The sequence below is a fragment of the Mandrillus leucophaeus genome, unplaced genomic scaffold, assembly GCF_000951045.1.
Source record: "Mandrillus leucophaeus isolate KB7577 unplaced genomic scaffold, Mleu.le_1.0 Scaffold1469, whole genome shotgun sequence".
Lineage (NCBI taxonomy): Eukaryota > Metazoa > Chordata > Mammalia > Primates > Cercopithecidae > Mandrillus > Mandrillus leucophaeus.
Window position 1 is genome coordinate 92,340 of NW_012101442.1, and position 22,701 is coordinate 115,040.

Consider the following 22,701-nt stretch of genomic DNA (forward strand, 5'->3'; position numbering starts at 1 on the left):
TGTTTTGTTTTGTTTTGTTTTTTCAGAGACAGGGTGCAGTCTCTGAAATTGTTCTGTCATTCAGGCTGTAATGCAGTGGTGCAATCATAGCTCACTGCAGCCTCAAATTCCTGGGCTCAAGCAGTCCTGCCTCAGCCTCCTGAGTAGCTGGGGCTACAGGTACACACCACCATACCTGGCTTTTTTTTAAGTAGAGACAGGGTCTTGCTATATTGCCTAGGTTGGTCTCCAACTCCTAGCCTCAAGTGATCTCCTTGCCTCGGTCTCCCAAAGTGTTGGGATTACCGGCATGAGCCACTGCGCCTGGCACTGTGTACTATGTTGAATAGAAGTGGCAAGAGTGAGCTTCCTTGCCTTGTACTGGATCTTAGGGGAATAGCCTTCGGTTGTTCCCCATTGATTATGTTAGCTGTGGGTTTTTCATAACTGGCTTTTATGATGTTGACGAACTTTTAAAGTATAAACTATTAAGAGTTTTTATCATAAAAGAAAGGATGCTAAACTTTGTGAAATGGTTTTCCGCATCAATTGAGATGATTTTATGGTTTTTATCTTTCATTGTGTTAATGTGGTATATTACATTGATTTATATGTTAAACCAGCCTTGCATGTCTACTTAGCTTCCAAGGCTCAGTTCTGACAATATGGCCAAGAAGTTCCTCCCTAGTTCCCTATACTGGCCCAGAAGTCTGCCATCTGTCTCTATCCTTGCAGGCAGCACCCTGCTTGGAAATTACTGGTTAACTGGATTGTCTTCCCACTAAGCCAGATGCTCCTTGAAGGAGCCTACTGTTTTCTTTATTTGTATTTCAACAGCTGGCACGGGTCTGTGTTATAATAGAAAATATTTGTTGAAGTGATCTTACTTTAAATAAAAAATACTTCTGGCTCTGAGCCTCTCTCATTTGTAAAACGACCAAAAAATTATGATCAATTGTATAAGGTTATGGGGAGGCTAAATAGTACAGTGTTTGGCACATATGGCCCAAATTGATAGCTCCCTTTCTTCCATTTAGAGACGAAGGGAGTTGAAGTACATGGTCTGGGGCTTTGGAGAGAAGCAACAATAGAAATAGAGAATAAAACTGAAGGCAACTGTAAGTGTAAATTTTGTCTGAGATATAAGGAAATGAACTAGTCATTTACCTAATTATAATTGCGTAGCTTGTAATAGGAAAGCCTAGCAGTGTCTGATTTCTCACCTTGCATACTCTGACCATCCGAAGCTAAAGGAACTGAGGTGTGGTAGGCACCATAATGCACCCCCACACACAAGTTGCCCACAGCCCAATCCCCAGAACCCGTGAATATGTTACAAGACAAGAAGGAATTAAGATTGCCAATTAGCTGACCCTGAGACAGGCAGATTATCCTAGGCTGTACAGATGGGCCCAATGTAATCACAAGGGTCCTTAAAAGTCAAGAAGGGAGGCAAAAAGAGAGTCAGAGACTTGAAGATGTTCTGCTGCTGGCTTTAGAGATGGAGGAAGGGGTCGTGGCATCAAGGAATGCAGGTGGCCACGAGAAGCTGGAAAAGCAAGGAAAATAATTCTTCCCTAGAGCTTCCAGAAGGAATGCAGCCTTGCCAACATCTTGATTTTAACCGTGAGACCCGTTTCAGACTTTTGACCTCTAGAATTTTAATACATTTGTTGTAAGATAATAAATCACTAAGTTTGTGAGGGTTTCTTACAGCAGAAACAGGAAACTCCTATGAGGCAAATGTCGTCTTGTGTGATAAATATTTTACATGCATGAGTGATTAAAATGCATTTTTGAGAACACCAAAACTTATTCTTCTCTAACTGTAACTTGGCACCCATTGACCAACTTCTCCTGGTACCCTCTTCCCCACTACCCTCCTCAGTCTCTGGCAACCATTTTATTCTCTGTTACTATGAGATCAACTTTTTAAGATTCCACATGTAAGTGAAGCCATACAGCGTTTGTTTTTCTGCTCCTGGCTTATATACGTACATTGAAACATCGCATTTTACCTCGTAAGTACGTACAATTACAACGTGTCCGTTGTAAATTTAAAAAAATTAAAAAGGTGAATCAAATGTCATTACCACTGCATTTCTGAGAAGGGCTGTGTGAGTTGTAAGGAAACTTTGAGAACGTGCAGCCCACACCCTCACTGAGCAGATGGAGGCCGAGGCCTCCTCCATATCTGTAGCATCTGGGAGCTAGGACTTCACTCACAGCTTTCCTTCAGGAAATAGGGCCACAAGTCACTGCTGGTGCCGATGAGAACCCTGGTTTCCACACATCCCATCCAGGGTTCTAACATAGCTTTGTGATACAGAGTTCATGAAATGTAAGCAACTTTTATAATGTACATGGAAGCCACTGTGAAACAATTTCAGAACGGCTGGAAACAAATAAGCAGTGCTCTCAAAAGCCAGAGAAACAAACTGCTAAGCCTTCATGGTCGTGTCTAAGCATTGAGCCACTTTATGTGTTTGAAATACGTTATCATCTTTGATTTTAAAGGAGAAATTGCAAATAAGAACTAATCCATGTCTGAATCTAAGCCTCATAAGAAAGTGAAAATACTGCATTTTACTACTCTTTCCTCTTCCAAGTATGTTCAATATGGAAGGAAGACCTCAGTAACAATCCCTTAACTTATAAATCTACCAATAAGTTTGGCATGTCAGACTACTTCAAATATTGGTATTCCAGCTTCATACTTTTAGTGGTTCTGTAAACCTAAAAAATTCAACTGAAATGTTGTTCAACCATGTAATGCTTTTCTGCAAGTGTGCTATTATTCTTGCTTGTGGGGTGCGCACTGCATACATTTCCCATTTCTCTCGGGTGTCCCCTCTTTTGCTTTAATGGCCACCAGTGGGTGCATCCTCCAGTAACAGGAGTATACACTCTTTAATAAATTCCCACATTAAGAATTTTCCATTTAGACAGTCCTGCTTTTGCCTAATGTACCCAAATGCCACAAGAGTTGTCTGAATGACACCACAGATCTGCATTATGCAAGTTGATAAAATACTACTCAGCTTATTCTGAGACTTTTTGAGTACTACTCCTTCCAAAAAAGCAAAAGGATAAGCTTTGCTGCACTATCAAAAACAGGTCAGAAAGTGCTATGACTATATTTAGAAATGAAACCTATTATCAAAAATATATGTTTCTGAATTATTTGAAGAGTTGTCCCAGGAAGAGAGGTTCTTCAATTTCATTCCAAAAGGCAGAGCTCAGGCCATTCAGTGGGAACTCAAATGTAGACTTCAGGCTAACATCAGTATGAACTTGTGGTGGTGCTGTAGGACGTGGGGCATGTCAGTGAACGCCTGGAACAATGGCATTCTACTCAGTCGAAAAATAGGGGTAACAGAATGCCACCTAGCTCGTAAGGTCCTAGTGAGGGTTCAATGCGGCAATGTCAGAGGAAGGACTTCACAAAGTACTCCAAATACTCATCGTTATGAAAGATACACTTAGTCATTTAAGAGTCCTATTCTGAGTTTTCTTTAAGCTCTGTTGGACGTGATCTATTCTGATTGTCAAAAAATGGTCAGTTTTAGTTTACTGCTATAACTATTCAGCATTCTTAGAATGTACATATGTAAACAACATAATTTCCAACTGGCAATATTGTTTGAAGAATTTTAAAAATTCTTACCTAACGAGACATCAACTAACTATGGCTTATTTAACCAGTATCTTCACATCCCTTACTATCAACTGCTGTGTTCCCTATTCAGAGCCTGAAGTTTTGCGTGTTCACTTTTGCAAAAGCCATCCTCCTAGACAGTTGTAATTCTTAAAATCTGCATTGTTAATGCACTTAAATGCCCAATCTTGCTGAAATTTTGGGAGAGCCCTGCAAGGTTGCCAGTGAGATAAAAAGTACATGAAGTAGACCCAGGAAAAGAAATCAGATGGCCACCATGCACATTTCCAACACATACACACTTACAGCCCTGAAAATAGTATTAGGTTTCAGTTAATACATTTATTACAGCAGGTCTTTAGTCATTATTGCCATTAAAAAGTTTTCATGAAATTTCACAAAATCTTTCAGGCTATTAGTATTAGCTTTCTTTTTATGGAGTGAAACTTTGTTAATTTATGAAATATTTACAGCATTTACAAAAAGTAAGAGAATGTCTAATAAAATTTCTTATACTTACAAAATTCATACATTATACTACTGTATTTGAGATGTCTTACTTGCTGGACCAATTAAACTATGACGTAAAATAATTTACAAAGATATATTTAACCTTTCTTAATTCACTGAAAACAAAACCATATTAGTTATAAATAGTCCTTTACAAATCATTGTAAAACACTTAATTGTTTTAACTCGAGCCTTAGCTTTTACAAATATACTTAATAAATGAATTAGTTCAGATAGCAAATAGAACTGTGCATTTAAAATTTCACTTAATACTATAAAACAAAACAACCTGAAAAAGCAAACTGCCTGGTACTTCAAGTAAAAATTTGTAGAACCAGTTTTTATGCACGCCTAGGGTGGGGAGGGGAAGCCAACACCATTGAAATTGAAATGCATAAACACAATACTTTCAAGAATACGCTCAACACATGTACATCTGGGGCACTGATTTCTAAGGATGATGCTCTAGCAATAGCTCATGCATCCAAGACGGTAGCCCTACATTTTGGCAGATGAGCTGGATTGACTAGAGCAACATTTGTGAAAACACTCCCCTAAGCAGCAGGATGCTCCCGACATCCTTGGACAGTGCTCTCTTTGGGGTCTGCCACAACCCGAAAACCATTCCGAATTTTAGGCAAGCTCATGAAAGGATTTAGAAAATAAAACTGGCAAATTAAAAAAAAAGCAAAGCATATTTAACTGGGCCCTGTCAGTTTTTTAAAAATATAAAAATAGGCTTCTCTGGAAAATTAGGGGAAAACATTTTCTACCCCTAAATTTCCAAATAATGAAAAACTCATCTATACAGCTATTTCTCCTTAAGTCACCACTTATGACGGTATAAAAGTTGGCAATTACTTAAACACCTTGCTTCTGGGTAATGCCTAAGAAGCTGAGCTCAATTTGGTTTTGGCAGTAACATGCATCTTTCACATTTGGATTCATATTAAATAATCCAAAGCAACTGTTAAGCAGCTTCAGGAAAATGCATTTCATGAACATATTTCCCTTTGATTTTAAAATAATGTTGTTTCAATTAAGCCCACAAAATATATATTGTATATATAGTATTTCTCAAGAGGTAAATTAAATCTCAATTTTGTCTTTCAAAAACTGTTTTTTAAAGGTGTCAGCGTTTTCCAAAACCTCATCTCAGCTCCTTTCTTCTGATTGCCATGCGGACCCTGTACTTTTCTTGTAATATGTATTCTAGAAGGCACATATTCAAGAGTTTAACGTTATGTTAGTTCAAGTTCTACATGGAGGCAAATATTTTAATCTACTTTTTACAAATGCCCCAAATGAAAGTCAGCTATCGCCTTTATTTCGAGCTCTAATGCACTGCCAGGGCCCCTCTCAGAAGTGAGTTTGCACATGGGGCATCATTTGCGAAGGACTGGAAGGTGAAGTTGGGGGATCAGAAAGCTTGGCAGAGTTGGCGAGCTGCAGTTCCTCAAGCCGCTTTATGTATTCATCGCGCAAGGCTAAGAGTTCCATGTAACGCTGCTCCACTGGATTCGGCTGCTGGAGAGAACCAGAGACTTGAGTTACACTTTACGCCAGGCATGTCACGAGAGCTCACCTGTTCCACCCATCTGCTGCGACTGCTGCTTTGTAAATAAGTTAAGTAGGTATTATGTAAACTCAAAGTTTAACATAATACATACTTTCCTTAACTACTACCTCATTGACACATACAGGAAAGTACAACACACAGTACTGAACACCCAAGTACTAAGTATTTGTTCACCAAGAAATACCTAATGTACACATTTCCTCACACGTGTCACCATCTTTTAAAATTTATCGGCCCAAACACAGCTCCAGTCTCCCGCGTTGCCCGTCCCAGGCCCACTGTTCTCTTTCACTCTGAGGGACAACTCTTCTCAAGTTGCCATGTGACCTTCCTTTTTGTGCAGATTTGTGACACTGTCCCTGTGAGTATCCAGCAACAAAATACAGTATTACTTTGTATTTTATCAGAGTTTACATCACTGGTACCATCTGGTATTTATTCATTGACATTTTGACCCAACATGTTTTCTGAATTTCATCCTTGTTAAGTTGCATTGAAGGAATAAACCAGTTTCTCCACCCCTTCCCAGGCTGACGGGTGATCAGTGATTTCCAGGGTTCTTCGGTAGTGTGTGCAATGCTGTACTGAGTATCCTTGTACACATCTCCTCAAGCACATATGCGAGTGTTTCTCTAAGGAATTTTCCTAGGGGTGGAACTGCTGAGAAGTAGAATATGGTCTTTTCAACCTCACCGGATGCCGCCAAATTGTCTGCAGAGAGGCTCCTGCTGGTGATACCTGGCAGTTCTCATTGTTCTGCATTCTCACCAGAACTTGGGAGTATACGATTATTATCATTTTTTCCAATTTGAGGGCTGTAACATGGTATGTCACAGTAGTTTTTGTTTGTATTGCTCTGCTAGAACATCTTTTCATGTGCGTGTTGCCCATCTTAATACACGGCTGACAGCCATAGCAGCTCTGCTATGCTCCGCCTTGGGTGTGAATGCCGGGTTTGCCCCCTCACCTTCTGTGTGCCTCCATTTCCCTATCTGTAAAATGGGAATCAAAACAGCATAGCCCTCACATGGCATTGTTGTGTGAGTGAAGTGAGTTAATAGCATCTTTTGCTACAATGGTGACTACTTTGATGAGTAAACAAGGGATTGATGTTGATACAAAGGCAGAAGTCAGGCTGGAGCATAACGCGATTCTCCCAGCATGTTAAGTTTTAAAAGTTTTGTACTGAGATATAAACCACGCACAGTGCAAAATCTTCAGATGTTCAGCTCAGTGAATCTTGACATACATACACACTTAAGTTATCACACCCAGGTCAAGATATACAACAGAACAGTACTCCAGAAAGTTAATGTTTTGAAGGGATCAGGGGCAAGCACTTTCTAGAAAGCTTAAGCAATATATGAAGACCTTAATGTAAAACCCTAAACCATGGAAACCCTAGAAGAAAACCTAGGCAATACCATTCAGGACATAGGCATGGGGAAAGACTTCATGACTAAAACACCAAACGCAATTGCAACAAAAGCCAAAATGGACAAATGGGATCTAATTAAACTAAAGAGCTCCTGCACAGCAAAAGAAACTAGCATCGAAGTGAAGAGGCAATCTATAGAATAAGAGAAAATGTTTGCAATCTACCCATCTGACAAAGGTCTAATATCCAGAATTTATAAGGAACTTAAACAAATTTACAACAACAACAAAAAAAGATAAACAACCCCATCAGAAAGTAGGCAAAGGATATGAACAGACACTTCTCAAAAGAAGACATACATGTGGCCAACAAAGATATGAAAAAAAGCTCATCATCACTGATCATCAGAGAAACGCAAATCAAAACCACAATGAGATACCATCTCATGCCAGTCAGAATGGCGATTATTAAAAAGTCAGGAAATGATAGATGCTGGCAAGGCTGTGGAGAAATAGAACACTTTTACACTGTTGGTGGGAGTGTAAATTAGTTCAACCATTGTGGAAGGCAGTGTGGCGATTCTTCAAGGATCTAGAACCAGAAATACCATTAGACCCAGCAATCCCATTATACCCAGAGGAATATAAATCATTCTACTATAAAGACACATGCACACATATGTTTATTGCAGCACTATTTACAATAGCAAAGACATGGAACCAACCCAAATGTCCATCAATGATAGACTGGATAAAGAAAATGTAGTACATACACACCATGGAATACTATGCAGCCATAAAAAGGAATGAGATCATGTCCTTTGCAGGGACAGGGATGAACTGGAAGCCATCATCCTCAGCAAACTAACACAGCAACAGAAAACCAAACACTGCATGTTCTCCCTCATAAGTGGGAGCTGAACATTGAGAACACATGGACACAGAGAGGGGAACACACACACCAGGGCCTGTTGGGGAGTGGGGGGTGAGGGGAGGGAACTCAGGATGAATCAACAGGTGCAGCAAAGCACCATGGCACACGTATATCTATGTAACAAACCTGCACGTTCTGCACATGTATCCACCACCCCTTTTTTTTGAAGGAAAAAAAGAAAAAAAAAAAGAAAAAAGCCGAACATCTAACAGAAGTGCCTTCCACATATAGTGGTTTCCAGAACCATCCTGCTTTCTACTATGTTGAACTATTTGCTGAAGCTGTGAGCACCAACAAGGAAGCTGTGAAGACAATACACTGATGAAGAATGCTGCAGTTAATTTTTTTTTTTTTTTTTTTAAGAGACAGGGTCTCACTTTGTTGCCAGGCTGGAGTGCAGTGCAATCATAGCTCAGCAAAACCTTGAACACTGTAACCTTGAACTCCTGGGCTCAGGCGATCTTCCTGCCTCAGCCGGCCAAGTAGCTAGGACTACAAGCATGCACTGCCACGCCCGGCTACTTAAAACATTTTTTTTTTTTTTTTTTTTTTTTTTTTGTAGAGATGGGGCAGGGGATCTCACTATGTTGCTTAGGCTGGTGTTGAATTTCTGGGCTCAGGTGATCCTCCTGCCTTAGCCTCCCAAAGTGCAGAGATTACAGATGTGAGCCACTGTATCTGGTCTGGATCCAATTTTTAATGTTCAGGAGAATGGTCTCTATTAGAAGCAGACACTTTCTAGAACCTGTATCCCAGAGAAGGGAGCATGAGCCATGAGGTTGCCCTAAAAAATTAACACAAAGTTGGGTGGCTTTTAAAACAACAGAAATTTATTCTCTGATGGTTCTGCAGGGCAGATGCCCCAAATTAAGACGTCAGCAGGGCCATGCACCCTCTGGAGGCTTTAGGGGAGAATTCTTTCTCACCTCTTCCAGCTTCTAGTGGCTCCAGGTGTTCCTTGGCTTATGGCAGCATCGCTGCAATCTCTGCCTGTTTTCACATGGCCTTCTCTCCTCTATGTCTGGGTCTCAAATCTTCCCCTCCTTTCTCTTTTGAGGACATCTGTCATTGGATTTAGGGCTCACCCACCCTCAATCTAGGATGATCTCATCTTGAGATCCTAAACTTAATTACAACTGCAAAGATCTTTTTCCCAAATATGGTCACATTCACAGGTTCTGGGTCGCTGTCTTTTGGGGGACACACCATTCTACCCACTACAGGCAGCCAAGGTGTGAATCAGCTAAAGCCAGGTACAAATGCAGCAGAGATGGAACTGTGCCCACATTTCTACTGGGACTGGTGCTTCCATTAGTGCTCCAGTTACAAAGCCCCATAGGATTGCAGAAGTCTCTTAATCCCATTCTCCCTATGATCACTGTGACTTTTAGGGTGTGACCTGGCAGTGGGAAGTTTCTCAAAAATGCTTGGCAGAATGCCTAACACCCAGTAAGTGCTGTGGGATGCTTGCTAATATCCTTTGTCCGTTTTTCTCTTAAAATTCAACTGAGGGCCAGACACTGTTCTAGGTGCTCAGGATCCACCAGTGAACAAAGGAGGCCCAAATGACTATTTTTATGGCCTTTATCTTCTAGCAGGGGGAGACGGACAAACGACGAACATAACCATCCTGGGAGTTTCACAGAATGTTTGAAGGTGATCAGTTCTACAGAAGACAAGAGCAGGGTAAGAGGATTCCACTCTAAACTGGATGGTTGGAGTGAGCTGCACTGAAGAGGTAACTTTTGGGCAAAGACTTAAGGGAGATGAAGGAGGGCATCAAGTGGATACCTGAGTGTCTGAGGAAGAGCAGAGGCATCTGGCTGAAGCTGAGCATGTGAGAAAGGGTTGTTGGTGAGGATGCCAGGAGGTCACAGAGGTAAGGGGTGGGGTGGAGGTCACACGAGGCTTAAGAGGCCATTGTAAGGACTTGTGCCTGGACTCTGGGTGAGGTGAGCAGCTACCTGGCCAGTTTCCAGCAGCTGAGTGGCATAATCTGCTTTGGCTGCCATGTTGAGAAGAGTAGGAAGAAGTAAAGGTAGCATCAGGGGGTCCAGCTAGAAGGCCATTGCTGCCACACACGGGAGAGGGCGGGCACCACACGCCGGCGTGGCGGTGGGGGCTCAGTGACAAGTGCTCGGACTCTACATGTGTTTTGAAGGCAGAGCCCAACAAGCTCTCCTGACAGACTGGACATGGGGTGTGGGAGAGAAAGGTGTGAAGGATGACTCTAAGGTTCCTGGCCAGGGCAACTAGGCTGAAGCTACCACGAACTGAAATGGGGAAGATGGCAGGAGGAAGAGGTTTTGGGGGAAACGTTAGCAGTTCTGTTTTCACATGTTAACTTTTATTTCCAGTCCCAGCACCATTTACTGAACATTCCACTCATAGGGATGTGTTACATCACCACCTTCTTACTATTCCAAGTCTCCACATCGATGCAGGTCTGTTTCTGGGCTCTACTCTGTTCCAAGTAAGTCTTGCTATATAGCAGGGCAGGTTCTTCCTTGATACTCTCCCCCAAAATTGTGGCTATTTTTAAAACCTCCCTTTGAAATATGAGTATTAGAATTTAGAATCAGCTTAAGTATTACAATGAGCATGTGCAACTAGATAAGAAAAAGAAATCAGGTAACAGTAATTTTTGCAGATGGCATGACTGTATCATTAGAAAACTGAAGAGAGTACACAGAAAAACTGTTAGAAATAAAAAGATAATTCAGTCAAGTAATGGGTATAAAATATGTAGAAGTTATTGGGCTACAGACAAACACAAACCACTTAGAGGAGATAAAAGAAGAGTCCATTTGTGATAGAATACAAAGACAAACAACAAGAAATGAAAACTTCAAGCCAAGTGACAAAATATTACACCTCAACTTCTCACTTGGGAAATGAATTATAAAGTATGTCCCAGCTTGGCATGGCATGGAAAAGAAGACAGGCAATCAGCTCATTATGGAAGTATTTTAGGCTTCAAACAATTTTCATATTCAGATCCCTTTTAATTTTCCTATCAAAAATGACTGAAACAAATGCCACACAGGTCAGCCTGCTAATATTTGTCCTGAATCTCATCCTTCAGTTACCACTAAACAAAATTTCAGTACATCCAGTGTAACGCTGATTAACAGCTACATGTAATGCAGGGGTTCCTAGAGTACCCTATGATGCTCACTGGCAGCCGAAATTCCTACTCAGGTTTGTAATGTGACTATGCTTTTGACATGAGTAATTTCCTCGTATTAAATAAAAGCACCAGATCTGCTTATTGATAGCTTTTCAAATGTAAGCATTGGTCTTTCCATAAACTCTGCTGAGTTTTTATGTCACAGCAAGGGTTGGTGGCTTTTGCTTTTAAAAGCACACTAATCCTGCCTTCCTTGCGGCTAACAGCTCATTATGAGGCTATATATTCTTTTGTATCTTTCAACATTGATAGTATACCACCATAGTGCTGTGAATACTACAGGTGGCCAGTAATTGTTTGTATACCTTCTGGCTCGCGCAACTGAATAACAATTTAACTTTTAAGTGGTTAAGTACATTCTTTTAGGTTTATATTATGTACTTTTAAAAGTCCTATGCGATTTGATTTAATCTATTTCTGTATGAAATAATGTTCTACATAAGCAGATCTTTAAGAAAACCTAATGTACTTAATTCATACTTTTATTCTTACACTTATCCCTGTGCATTATAATCATTGGCTTATGTTTCTGACCGCCCCTACCAGCTTGGGAGCTACTCACGGGCAGAGACCGCCTCTTCTTAATCTCGGCATCCCCCCAGTGCCTGCATGAGAACACTCAAGATTTGGTAGATGAAAACACAAAGTGCCTAGGGAGATAAAGACGTGTATAGGATCCTTCACATTCAGAAAATCCACATAGAAAAGATAAGTTATTTCTTTTCTGAATTCATGCCAATAGATCACAATATAGGCCAATTCCTGTCTCAGAGTAAAAACCCCTACCAGAGAATGAGCACTCCTCTCCAGGCCAGTTCCATTTTGCCAAGATCTATGAGAATAAGAGGGATAAATATATTCTACTAAGTTCTTCTAATGATGTACCCTCAAACTTGACCTGTCACATAATTATTATCATTGTTACCTTCATGAATTCAGAAATGAACTGCTCCAAATTCCTTGAATTTCAAGAATTTCTCCAAGTACAAATGGGTGAGAAGAGATTACAGGACTTCTACAAAAACTACCCGTACTTTCTCATTGCCAGCATTTTAAAAACAAGCCATGACAAATATGGAGAAGGTTTATTTTATAGGACAAACACAGTGCTCATCTATAAAATATTTTTTAATAAGGAACACATCTCTTGTAAAAGCAGTTAGAATTCTGTAAGGATTATTATTTATTCTTTACTTGATATTCCAAAATGCTAGAACTACTGTTAAATAAACTCCCCCCACTTGCTTCTCAAATTCCAAACTAAACAAGTGAATGTTCTCAAGCCCTGGAATCTGTCACTTTCCAAAAGAATACACATTTCAACCATTACCAAATTGCAAAAGCCTTTCACGTGAGTAGCACAGACCTTGAAATGAGGGTGCCAGCTTGAAATGGGCACTTCTCCAGTGAGGAGGCAGGGCACAGACTGGCGTGTAGCCAACTGCCTGAGAGCAATGAACAATCTGAGAGAGAGGCCACAGCTATGGGACCCTGCTGTGGACAGCCTATTTCTGGCATTAAAGCTGGTGCTTATGCAAGACTGAACTGTGAGAACAGGTAGTCGACCACCCACACTGCAGGAAAATGTGCAAACCTTTACAAAGAACCATCACAAATACTGAATGTTTATAATGCTTAGAAGAAATCAACAAACTGAAGCACTGCTGAGCCTTTACAAACAGGCTGTTTTCCTTCTGGTTTTGGATGGAGCGGAGGTAGGAGAAGGGAAAGCCCAAGTGTGTCTTTAACAAAATGTAGAGTCTTTCACTTCAAAACTCATTGTTTCCATTTTTGTTTGATAAATGGCCAACTGAATTTACTACCATTGACAGAGTAATTATCTTTATTTTAGAAGTAAATACACTCAGTGAAAAGCAATCTGATGTTAGCTGACCTAGTGCATACACCTGAATGAGAGTAGCAAACATTTTCGTAACAGGATCATCTAAGTCTAGTCAATGTAAAGAATGTTCTAACAATGTCTGTATAATGAACAACTACTTCAAGTGATAAAAGGAAATCTCTGGCTATGGAAACTCAAATTTTCTAGAGCTTTAAATCAGCTTGCATTATAGTAAACAATTATATCACATTGGCAGAAGAATTGTAGCTTAACATCAAAACACATGGTTTAGTAATTTAAAAAAATTTAAATTAAGGTTGAGTTTAACAATAAGTGTGTTTTTAGAGTCTGATCTTTTTCTTCATGCTGTTAAAAAAAATCCATACCAAATAATATTATCTAAGGCAAGCAGTTGACATTGCTATCTTTTAACAGTGCTACTTCACTTACTTGTTGCTTGATCCTGGGATTCCATCTAATGTAGTAATTCACCCAGAGTTCCAAGTGACGCATACTGGCAACTGGATATAAAACTCGATTGATTTCTTTAGTATAGAAGGGGTTTTTGAATTTTTCTTTGTTACTGTTTATCAGTGACCATAAAGAAACAGTTCTTTCTGTAACTTTCTACAGAGAGAGAGAGAGAGAGAAAGTGGAAAGCCTAAGTAAAAACACACATAAATCCACAAGCCATTTTGCAGCCTGTAGCAATACAGTGCAGCATCAAATTGAATCATACATTTACATTATCCTCATAATAGCTCAAAAAGCCTCACGGGCCAGTGAGTGCTTGGCAGCCACTTATCGATATTTGCATAGGTAATGGCCTAGCTTGAGAGCCACTATTTCTGCCTGAAGACAGGGGTGCAGGATACTGTACCATTAAATGCAATTCACTGACCTAAGAAGAGTATTCCTGGCTAGGTAAAACATTTATGAACAGATAGGTAGTATACTCTTCTTAATTCAGTGAAAAGAAAAGTTATCATAAGATCCCAATGACTTTTAAAACTTTTCTATTTGTTGGAACTATGAAATCTTACTCTGTGTCTACTTGACGGTAGGCATCTGGACATAGTTATTTTAATCAACCATCCAGATGTTTAATCTACATGTCAACATCCATATCTGTGAAAACATCTGGATAACTGACTACACGAAGTCTTCACTTTTTAGCCTAGTGTTGCCATCTCATAAAGATATTCACATTTGCATTGCTTTCTATTGCAGGCGTTTACAAAATTCTGACCATAAACTAGAGAGAGAAAAACAAAACAAAACAAAACAAAACACCAGAGCTAGGGAAATAAAAATACAAGAATTAAAATTACCAAAGGTAGAATCTGAAATTTTTCCCAGTAATGACTTTAATAAAGAAAGAGCAATAAGCTAAAACTGGAAGCCTGAAAGAACATCCCAAAATAAATGACTAAAGAAATTTCTTGGCCAGGCGCAGTGGCTCACACCTGTAATCCCAGCACTTTGGGAGGCTGAGGCAGGCAGATCACCTGAGGTCAGGAGTTTGAGACCAGCCTGGCCAACATGGTGAAGCCCCGTCTCTACCAAATATACAAAAATTAGCTGGGAGTGGTGGGGAGGCTGAGGCAGGAGAATTGCTTGAACCTGGGGGGCAGAGGTTACAGTGAGCCGTGATCGTGCCACTGTACTCCAGCCTGGGTGACAAGAGTGAAACTCCATCTCAAAAGACAAAAAAAAAAAAAAAAAAAAGAAAAGAAATTTATTAAACATATGTATTTCATTTCATGAATGACAGCATAATTTTGCCTTTCTTTGAATCCACCTAAAACCTCAGTTGTACCTTTTTGATGCCAAAATCTATATACCACATTGTATTTATTTGCATGTTACTGTTTTTATTTTTATATATGCACATAGTTTAAAAAGCCAAATAGTTTGACAAGGTTATGAAAAAAAGTGCTCTCTCTCACCTCTTTTCCCGGAAACAATTGTGTTTTTCCCCCCAGTATTATTTACAACTGACAAACAAAGCTTGTATATATTTAAGGTATACAATGTGATGTTTTGATATATGTATGCATTATGAAATAATCACCGCAATCAAGCTAATTAACATGTCACCTCATCTAGTTACCAATTTTTTTTTTGTAGTGAGAATACTTGAGATCTATTATTTTAGCAAATTTCAAATATACATTAACTATAATTACCATACTGCACATTAGGTCTTCAGTACTTATAACTGAAGGTTTGTATCTTTTGACCACTATGTCCCCCTTTCCCTTACCCCTTCCCCAGCCCCTGGTAACTACCCTTCTACTCTCTATTACTATAGGTTCAAATTTTCTTAGATTCCACACATAAGGGAAATCATGTGGTATTTGTCTTTCTGTGCCTAGTTTATTTCACTTAGCATAATGTCCTCCAGATTTACTTATGTTGTTGCAAATGGTAGGATTTCCTTTTTTATGGCTGAGTAGTAGTCCACTGTATATAGGTACTATGTTTTCTTTATTCATCTGTTGATGGACACAGGTTGAGTCCCTATCTTGGCTACTGTGAATAGTGCTGCAATATACATGAGATTGCAGATAACCTCTTTGACATGATTATTTCATTTCCTTTAGATATGTGCCCAATAGTGGGAGTGCTAGATCATATGGTAGCTATATTTTTACTTTTGGGGGAAGCTCTGTCATAGTTTGAATATTTGTTCTCTCCAAACCTCATGTTGAAATCTGATCACCAGGCTGGGCGCAGTGGCTCAACACCTGTAATCCCAGCACTTTGGGAGGCTGAGGCGGGTGGATCACTTGAGCTCAGGAGTTCGAGACCAGCCCGGGTAACATGGCAAAACCCCATCTCTACTAAAAATACAAAAATTAGCCGGCTGTGGTGGCGTGCACCTCTGGTCCCAGCTACTCAGGAGGCTGAGGTGGGAGAATCTTGCTTGAGCCCGGGAGGCGGAGGTTGCAATGAGCCAAGATTGTGCCACTGTACTCCAGCCTGGGCAACAGTGAAACCCTGTCTCAAACAACAACAACAACAAACAAACAAACAAACAAAAAGAAAAAGAAAAAGAAATCTGATCCCCAGTTTTGGAGGTGGGGCCTAGTGGGAGCTGTTTGGGTCATGAGGACAGGGCCCTCATGAACAGATTGATGCTCTCTCTTAGGTGTTTGTTGTCACTCTATATTAGTTACCAAGAGAGCTGGGTTGTTACAAAGAGCCTGGCACCCTCTCCCTGCTCTCTTGCTTCCTCTTTCACCATGTGATCTCTACATACTGGCTCCCCTTTACCTTCTGCCATGAGTGGAAGCAGCCTGAGGTTCTCACCAGAAACTAAGCAGATGCCACCACTATGCTTCTTGTACAGCCTGCAGAACTGTGAGCCAATTAAACCTCTTTTCTTTATAAGCTACCCAGCCTCAGGTTTTCCTTTATAGAGCACAAAATGCATACATTTAATGTAATTCCTACTCTTTGAGGTCAAAGACAGTGTCTTACAAGCTAATCATATTTCTATATTTCATGGCAGACTACATACATTTTGGCAAGCCTAATATATAACAACAACAAAAAATTAGCGTTTTAACTCACCTGTCTTTCTCGAGCAGATTCACAGTTGAATAAGAAAGTACCAAATCGGCAACTATACAGATGATCCAAAATTATAATCAAAAATTGTTCATTGAATTCAAAAGCTGTAGGGAACTAAACAAAAGCAAGCAAACAAAGCATGAAAAACTGGGACTGAAACTTTGTAAAAGTAGAAAGATACACCATAGAAGTAAACAAATGCTGCCACATTGTAGGGCTCTAGAAACGACAGCAGAGGCTGTAATCTGCACACATACTACAGTTGTTCTTTTTTTGGCAGTATATATAGGACTGAGCACTTTAAGTGTTAAATAAAGCAATAAAGAGGAAAAGGAGATAAACAGGCTGATTTTCTGGGTTCTCCTGCAGGTACAGTGTGGTTTAGTTATTTAAGGTATTATGAGATAGCAGACACAGCTATATAGAAGTGTCAGTGTAAAATATATATAAACGACAACTTGGTACTGTCAATTCACTGATCTTCCACTAGTAGAGATAACAGTTAAATATTTAATTTTTAAAACTTTTTAAGGGAAAATCCCAGATATATCAACAGTAGCAGGAATAAAAAGGTGAACACTCATGTACCTGGCTTCTGCAATTATTCACACATGACCAGTCGTGCTTCATCTCTATCTCTACCCTGTATTATTTTGGGGTCAAATCCCAACCATTATATTAAAATGTTTAATTTAAACATTAAGTCGAATGTATTTTCATCCCACATATTCCTTACCTGTTTTGACATTTGCCACACACAATCAATAAACTGGAGAAAAATAGGAGAACGGTCAGCATCGGTGTGGTTTTTATCACCATGACCTATTCGCTGAAATAAATTGATGAAGATAATTTGTTTTAATTAATGAGTACAAAACTGAGAAAGCATATAACACAAAATGTGACAATACAGTTCAGCAATCTGCCTTCTAAATGCCAAGTTTCTCAGAGAGGAAATAATATATACTTCCATGGCAATATAGGCAATGTAAGGTTTCAAAATAATGGAAATTAAGTATATAAACGTCTGTAAAATACCAATAAAAATTGCCAAAGAATCATCATCCTAGGTGATTGTTACAATTATTTCATATGATTGGAATTTTGTATGAGTCCTAAACAGTTATAGATAGAATGGACATGATTATCCTACATAGTATGTTAGCAATACACTCAACCTAGTTCTTTCAGTTGCAAAGAGAACAATCCTAAAGTTTCAAGACTTAAAATCATGTCCAAAAGGCATGATTGTTAGAATTAAATGTTCTTTCTCTCTTAAAAACAAGAAAAAACCAAAAAATCTCACAATGTATTCATTTACTAAACAATGATTCTTTCTATGGCTGGGTGTGGTGGCTCACGCCTGTAATCCCAGCACTTTGGGAGGCTGAGGCGGGCGCATCACGAGGTCAAGAGTTTGAGACCAGCCTGGCTAACATGGTGAAACCCCATTTCTACTAAAAATACAAAAAATTAGCTGGGCATGGTGGTGCACGCCCGTAATCCCAGCTACTCGGGAGGCTGAGGCAGGAGAATCGCTTGAACTCAGGAGGTGGAGGTTGCAGTGAGCCGAGATCACGCCATTGCACTCCAGCTTGGGCAACAAGGGCGAAACTCTATCTCAAACAAACAAACAAAACAAAAGAAAAACACAATGATTCTTTCTACTTGAAAATGTTATTCACACTATGAAACCTGGGTGAAGGCTAAAAGGATACATAGCAGTGTTTCTGAAAGGGTAGCCTACGGATCTCCTTCATGAGAATCACTGGGGAGCTGGGTCAAAATGTGTATTCAAAGGGCATCTGGAAATAAGACCTAGGAATATGAATTATAATAGGTTCTTTTGATGATTTCATTTAAAAAAATTCTTGGGGGGTTATTTTTTAAAACTTATTTTATTTTTATTTTTGAGAGAGAAATTTATATACATTGACTGTGTACAATATGTTTTGAAGTATATATACATTGTAGAATGACTGAATATATCAATTAGCATACACATTACCTCACAGTTACCATTTTTGTGGTAAGAAAACTTTACATCCATTCTTTTAACATTGTTCAAGAATATATTAACTATAGTCACCATGTTATACAATAGTGCTTTTGAACTTATTCATTTCCTGATGATTTAAAAAATGCATATCAGAAATAAAAGCCTCAACTAAAAGTCTATAAAATATATTTGACTCTAATAGCTATATTATTTGAGAAAGAATTGTCTATCTTCTTTCTCTTAGGAAATTTCAACGTAAACATTTCCATGAAGATTCTTTGTATTACTTTCAAGTGAAACTGCGAACAGTGCAGATGGATAAACATGTCACTTTTTAAGAAGACTTTCACCACCCAAGGCATCATGCATTTTCAAACTCGTAAAGTTTTTATTACACTCCTCAGATTTTCATTGTAATATTGAATATGTAATTTAACAACTAGTTTTAAAATCGCGAATGGTAGTGATCTATTTTTAGAAATTAGCTTTGCTTACTTACAGATGCAAATTTATGTCCAAAACTTATCCATTCTTTTTGCACCAATATTTCAAACCCTTCAATGCTCCGATAGAAGCTATCCAACATCAGCATGGCCAAGGATGTCAGCTGAGCAGTCCTGTCCCATCCGTCACTGCAATGCACAAGCACCGAACTCTTCCCTGAAGAAACTTTGTCTGCTACTTGAATGGCTCCTGTCAAAACGAGCTGACAAAGAAAAATATGTGAGTCAGTAGGGAGCTGTAAGATACTGCCTAAATTTGATAGTTTTTAAACTTAGAAAAAGCCATGCTTTAAAATATTAATGTCCAGAACAAAGATTTATCAAAATGAAACACTAAGAGCTGCAGGATCTGTTGATTATCCTCTACAGACACTGCATTTGAATGTGCGTAGGTATTAAAAAACAAACCCAAACAAACCAAAAGCCAAACTGCATCCCAAACTTATTTTCATGGATGCGACTGTGATAGTGTGCTAGGGCTGTCATAAAGTACCACAAACTATGAGGCTTAAACAACAAAAATATATTGTCTCACAGTTCTGGAGGCCAGAAGTTTGAGACCAAGGTGCTGGCACTGCCACGCTAATCACTAGAGATCTTTTCCAGGTCACTCTTCTAGCTTCTGGTTGTTCCTTGGCTTGTGGCAGCATAACTTCAATCTTCACATGGCAGTCTCACTGTGTGTGTGTGTCTGTGTCCAAATTTCTTTTTATAAGGACACTGGTCATAACAAAGTAAGGGCCCACACTACCCCAGCACAGTTTCGTTCCAACTAAACATGTCTGCAAAGACCTTATTTTCAAATAGGGTCACACTCTGAGGTACGGGGGGTCAGGACTTCAACATATAAATTTTTGAGGGACAAAAATTCAACCCATAACAGTGATCAGATTAAAAAAAAAATCACTGACCCAACAGGTTGCGTCTAGACTGTAAAAGTCTGATACAGTGAAATCCACCTTTTGACCTTTAAATTGGCAATATATCAACTCTTGTTTGGCTCATAAACAGTAGGGTACTTAAAGCATTCTAATAAAAATTTGAGACTTAGAAGTATCAATAAATTTATGTATATAATGGGTTATTGCTATGATGTCATTTTTTGATGATTCATGCATTTACAGAAATATACTTTATAAACCATGGAATATACCCATCCTGAGTGTGAGTGCAATAAGATTTAGCAAATTTATACACTTGTGCAGTTATCACCATAATGTAGTTAGTTGTAGAACACCCACATTACCCAAAAAGTTTACCCGTGCCATCTAAGGTCAATCCTTCTCCCACCTTGAGCCCCAGGCAACCATTGATTTGCTTCCTGTCCCTATAGTTTGCCTTTACTAGAAATTTCACATAAATAGAATAATGCAATAGGTGGCCTTTTGTGACTGGCTTCTTTCACTTAGCATCATGTTTTCAAGGTTGATCTGTGTTGTAGCATGAATCAGTACTTCCTTCCTTCTCATGGTCACATACCCTTCCATTGTATGTAGATAGACCACATGTTATTTATCCATTCATCAACTGACAGACATTTGGTTGTTTCTAGCATTTGGTTACTATGAATAGTGCTGGCGTGAACTTTTGCATACACATTTTTTGAAGGGACACAGTGTTTTTATTTCTCTTGGGTAAAATATCTTGGAGTGAAATGGTTGGATCATATGGTGAATGCATGTTTAATTCTTAAAAGAAACTGCCAAACTATTTTCAAAAGTGGTTGTACCATTTCACATTCCCACAATGTATGAGAGTTCCGTCTTTTCACATGTGTATCAACAATTTGTATATATTATGTTATTTTGGGTTGGTTTTTAAAAGACTTCTTCCATGGAGCTTCCAAAATTCTAGCAGCCATGCAACAGACATCTGTTACAGTCATTTTACCCAATTCAAGGAAATGGAAATGGAAATGGAAATTCGTTTATTTTAACTAATTCATGGAAAAGGCAGACCAAGTGAAAGATCCTATGTATGAGGGTTGAAAAATTACCTACTGGATACAATACTCACTATTCGGGTGATAGGTAAACTAGAAGCCCAAACCTCACTATGCAATATATCCATGTGACAAACCTGTACATTTACCCCTTGAATCTACAAAAATAAAGAAATGTAACTTCATTAGTTTTACATATACAATGTAACTAAAGATAAGTGGATAAAGTAGTGCCAAGAAGGAAAGGTTAAGGGACCTAAGGATGCCCGGCACATCAATTAGCTGTACAAAATCCATTACTCCTAAAATGACTAGAGCTGTTTTATTTCTTCAAGCATTTTAAGTATTCTCCTTGAAATTCTGTTTACAATTTTCATTTGAAGTACTTCTGAAGAAACGGCTGTTGAGAAGCAATGGTAATACACTAGATCACTTGAGTCCAATTTAATGAAGTTGGGGTTCTAATGCATTTTTACAGAGGGCAACTCTCACTCGAGATACTTCCCTCACTTATAATAAAAAAAAAAAGGATTCAATCTCAGCCAATTATTTTGAAAAATTAGTTGTGTTCCAATTAAGTATTAATTCCCACAATCACTTCTGACAGAAACAGCTATAATTATCTAATAAAACTAAACCAGAGTTTTAAAAACACATGACCAAAAACTTAAATAATCTGATGGACTCGTGACTGATGAAAGAAATGACAGCCATCAAGCAGTATACATCACAGTAGTTAAGAGCACTGGCTCTATGGCTGAAGACCTGGGCCTGAAACCTCATTCCACTTTTGGTATCTCATGCTTTGGGCCAATTGAGTAACCATGGTTTCTTTCTCTCTACTGTGAAGAAATGAGCAATATCCCTACTAGCTTGTCTTGGGCTAAACGATGCTCCCCATAAAGTGCTGACATTGAGCACAGGCTCAATGATGGCTAGCTGCCATCCAAGAAGGCCAAAATAACATGATACTTTAAAAGAAGAAGGACTATACGGGAAGAGTACTGTATTGAAAAGGACAAAGAGAAAATACAAGCTCCAGACACTACAGAGTCCTCCTTCCACCCTGCTGGGGCTGTCAGTGAATGGGAATGATGATTTGAGAGGCATGCTAAGGATGGCGATTTTCTCATTGCAAAAGGCTTGCCCTGGTTTCATACACTGAGTGGTGACACCATTTCACCAGATTACAGGTTAGTGATGGCCACTCCACCTGTCGGCAGACCCAGGGCTATAAAATAGTATAGGAGGCTGAATAATGGTCACCAAAGATGTCCAGGTCCTAATCCCTGGAACCTGTGTATACTATCTCACATGGTAATAGGGACTTTGTGGATGTGATCAAGTTAGTGATTTTGAGATGACAGATAATTCCGGATTATCCAGGCGGGCCCTAAATTACATCACACAAATCCTGATACGAGAGAGGCAGAGGGAGATTTCATACAGACAGAAGAGGGGAAGGCAATGTGACCACAGAGGCAGAGGATGGAATGATGTGCCCACAAGAAGCTGGAAGAGGCAGGGAATGGATTTTCCCCTTGTTCCATCCAGTATTCTAGGCCCAACTCAAGGCTATCCGCAACTCTGCTCCACTGTTTGAATTGC

General features: G+C 39.2%; 1 protein-coding gene across 2 annotated transcripts in view; it reads right to left on the bottom strand.

Annotated features, from left to right (window-relative positions):
- Positions 1 to 3,959: 3,959 nt before the first annotated feature.
- Positions 3,960 to 22,701, bottom strand: part of MTM1 (myotubularin 1) — a 98,820-nt gene continuing 80,078 nt past the window's right edge. For both annotated transcript variants that reach the window (XM_011974579.1, XM_011974580.1), the window contains 5 exons: positions 19,148 to 19,354; positions 17,386 to 17,478; positions 16,650 to 16,763; positions 13,521 to 13,697; positions 3,960 to 5,674 (listed from right to left, as the gene is read on the bottom strand). In XM_011974579.1, coding sequence (XP_011829969.1) covers positions 5,507 to 5,674; positions 13,521 to 13,697; positions 16,650 to 16,763; positions 17,386 to 17,478; positions 19,148 to 19,354 — 759 coding nt within the window. In that variant the 3' untranslated portion in view covers positions 3,960 to 5,506. The remainder of the gene's footprint in view (positions 5,675 to 13,520; positions 13,698 to 16,649; positions 16,764 to 17,385; positions 17,479 to 19,147; positions 19,355 to 22,701) is intronic.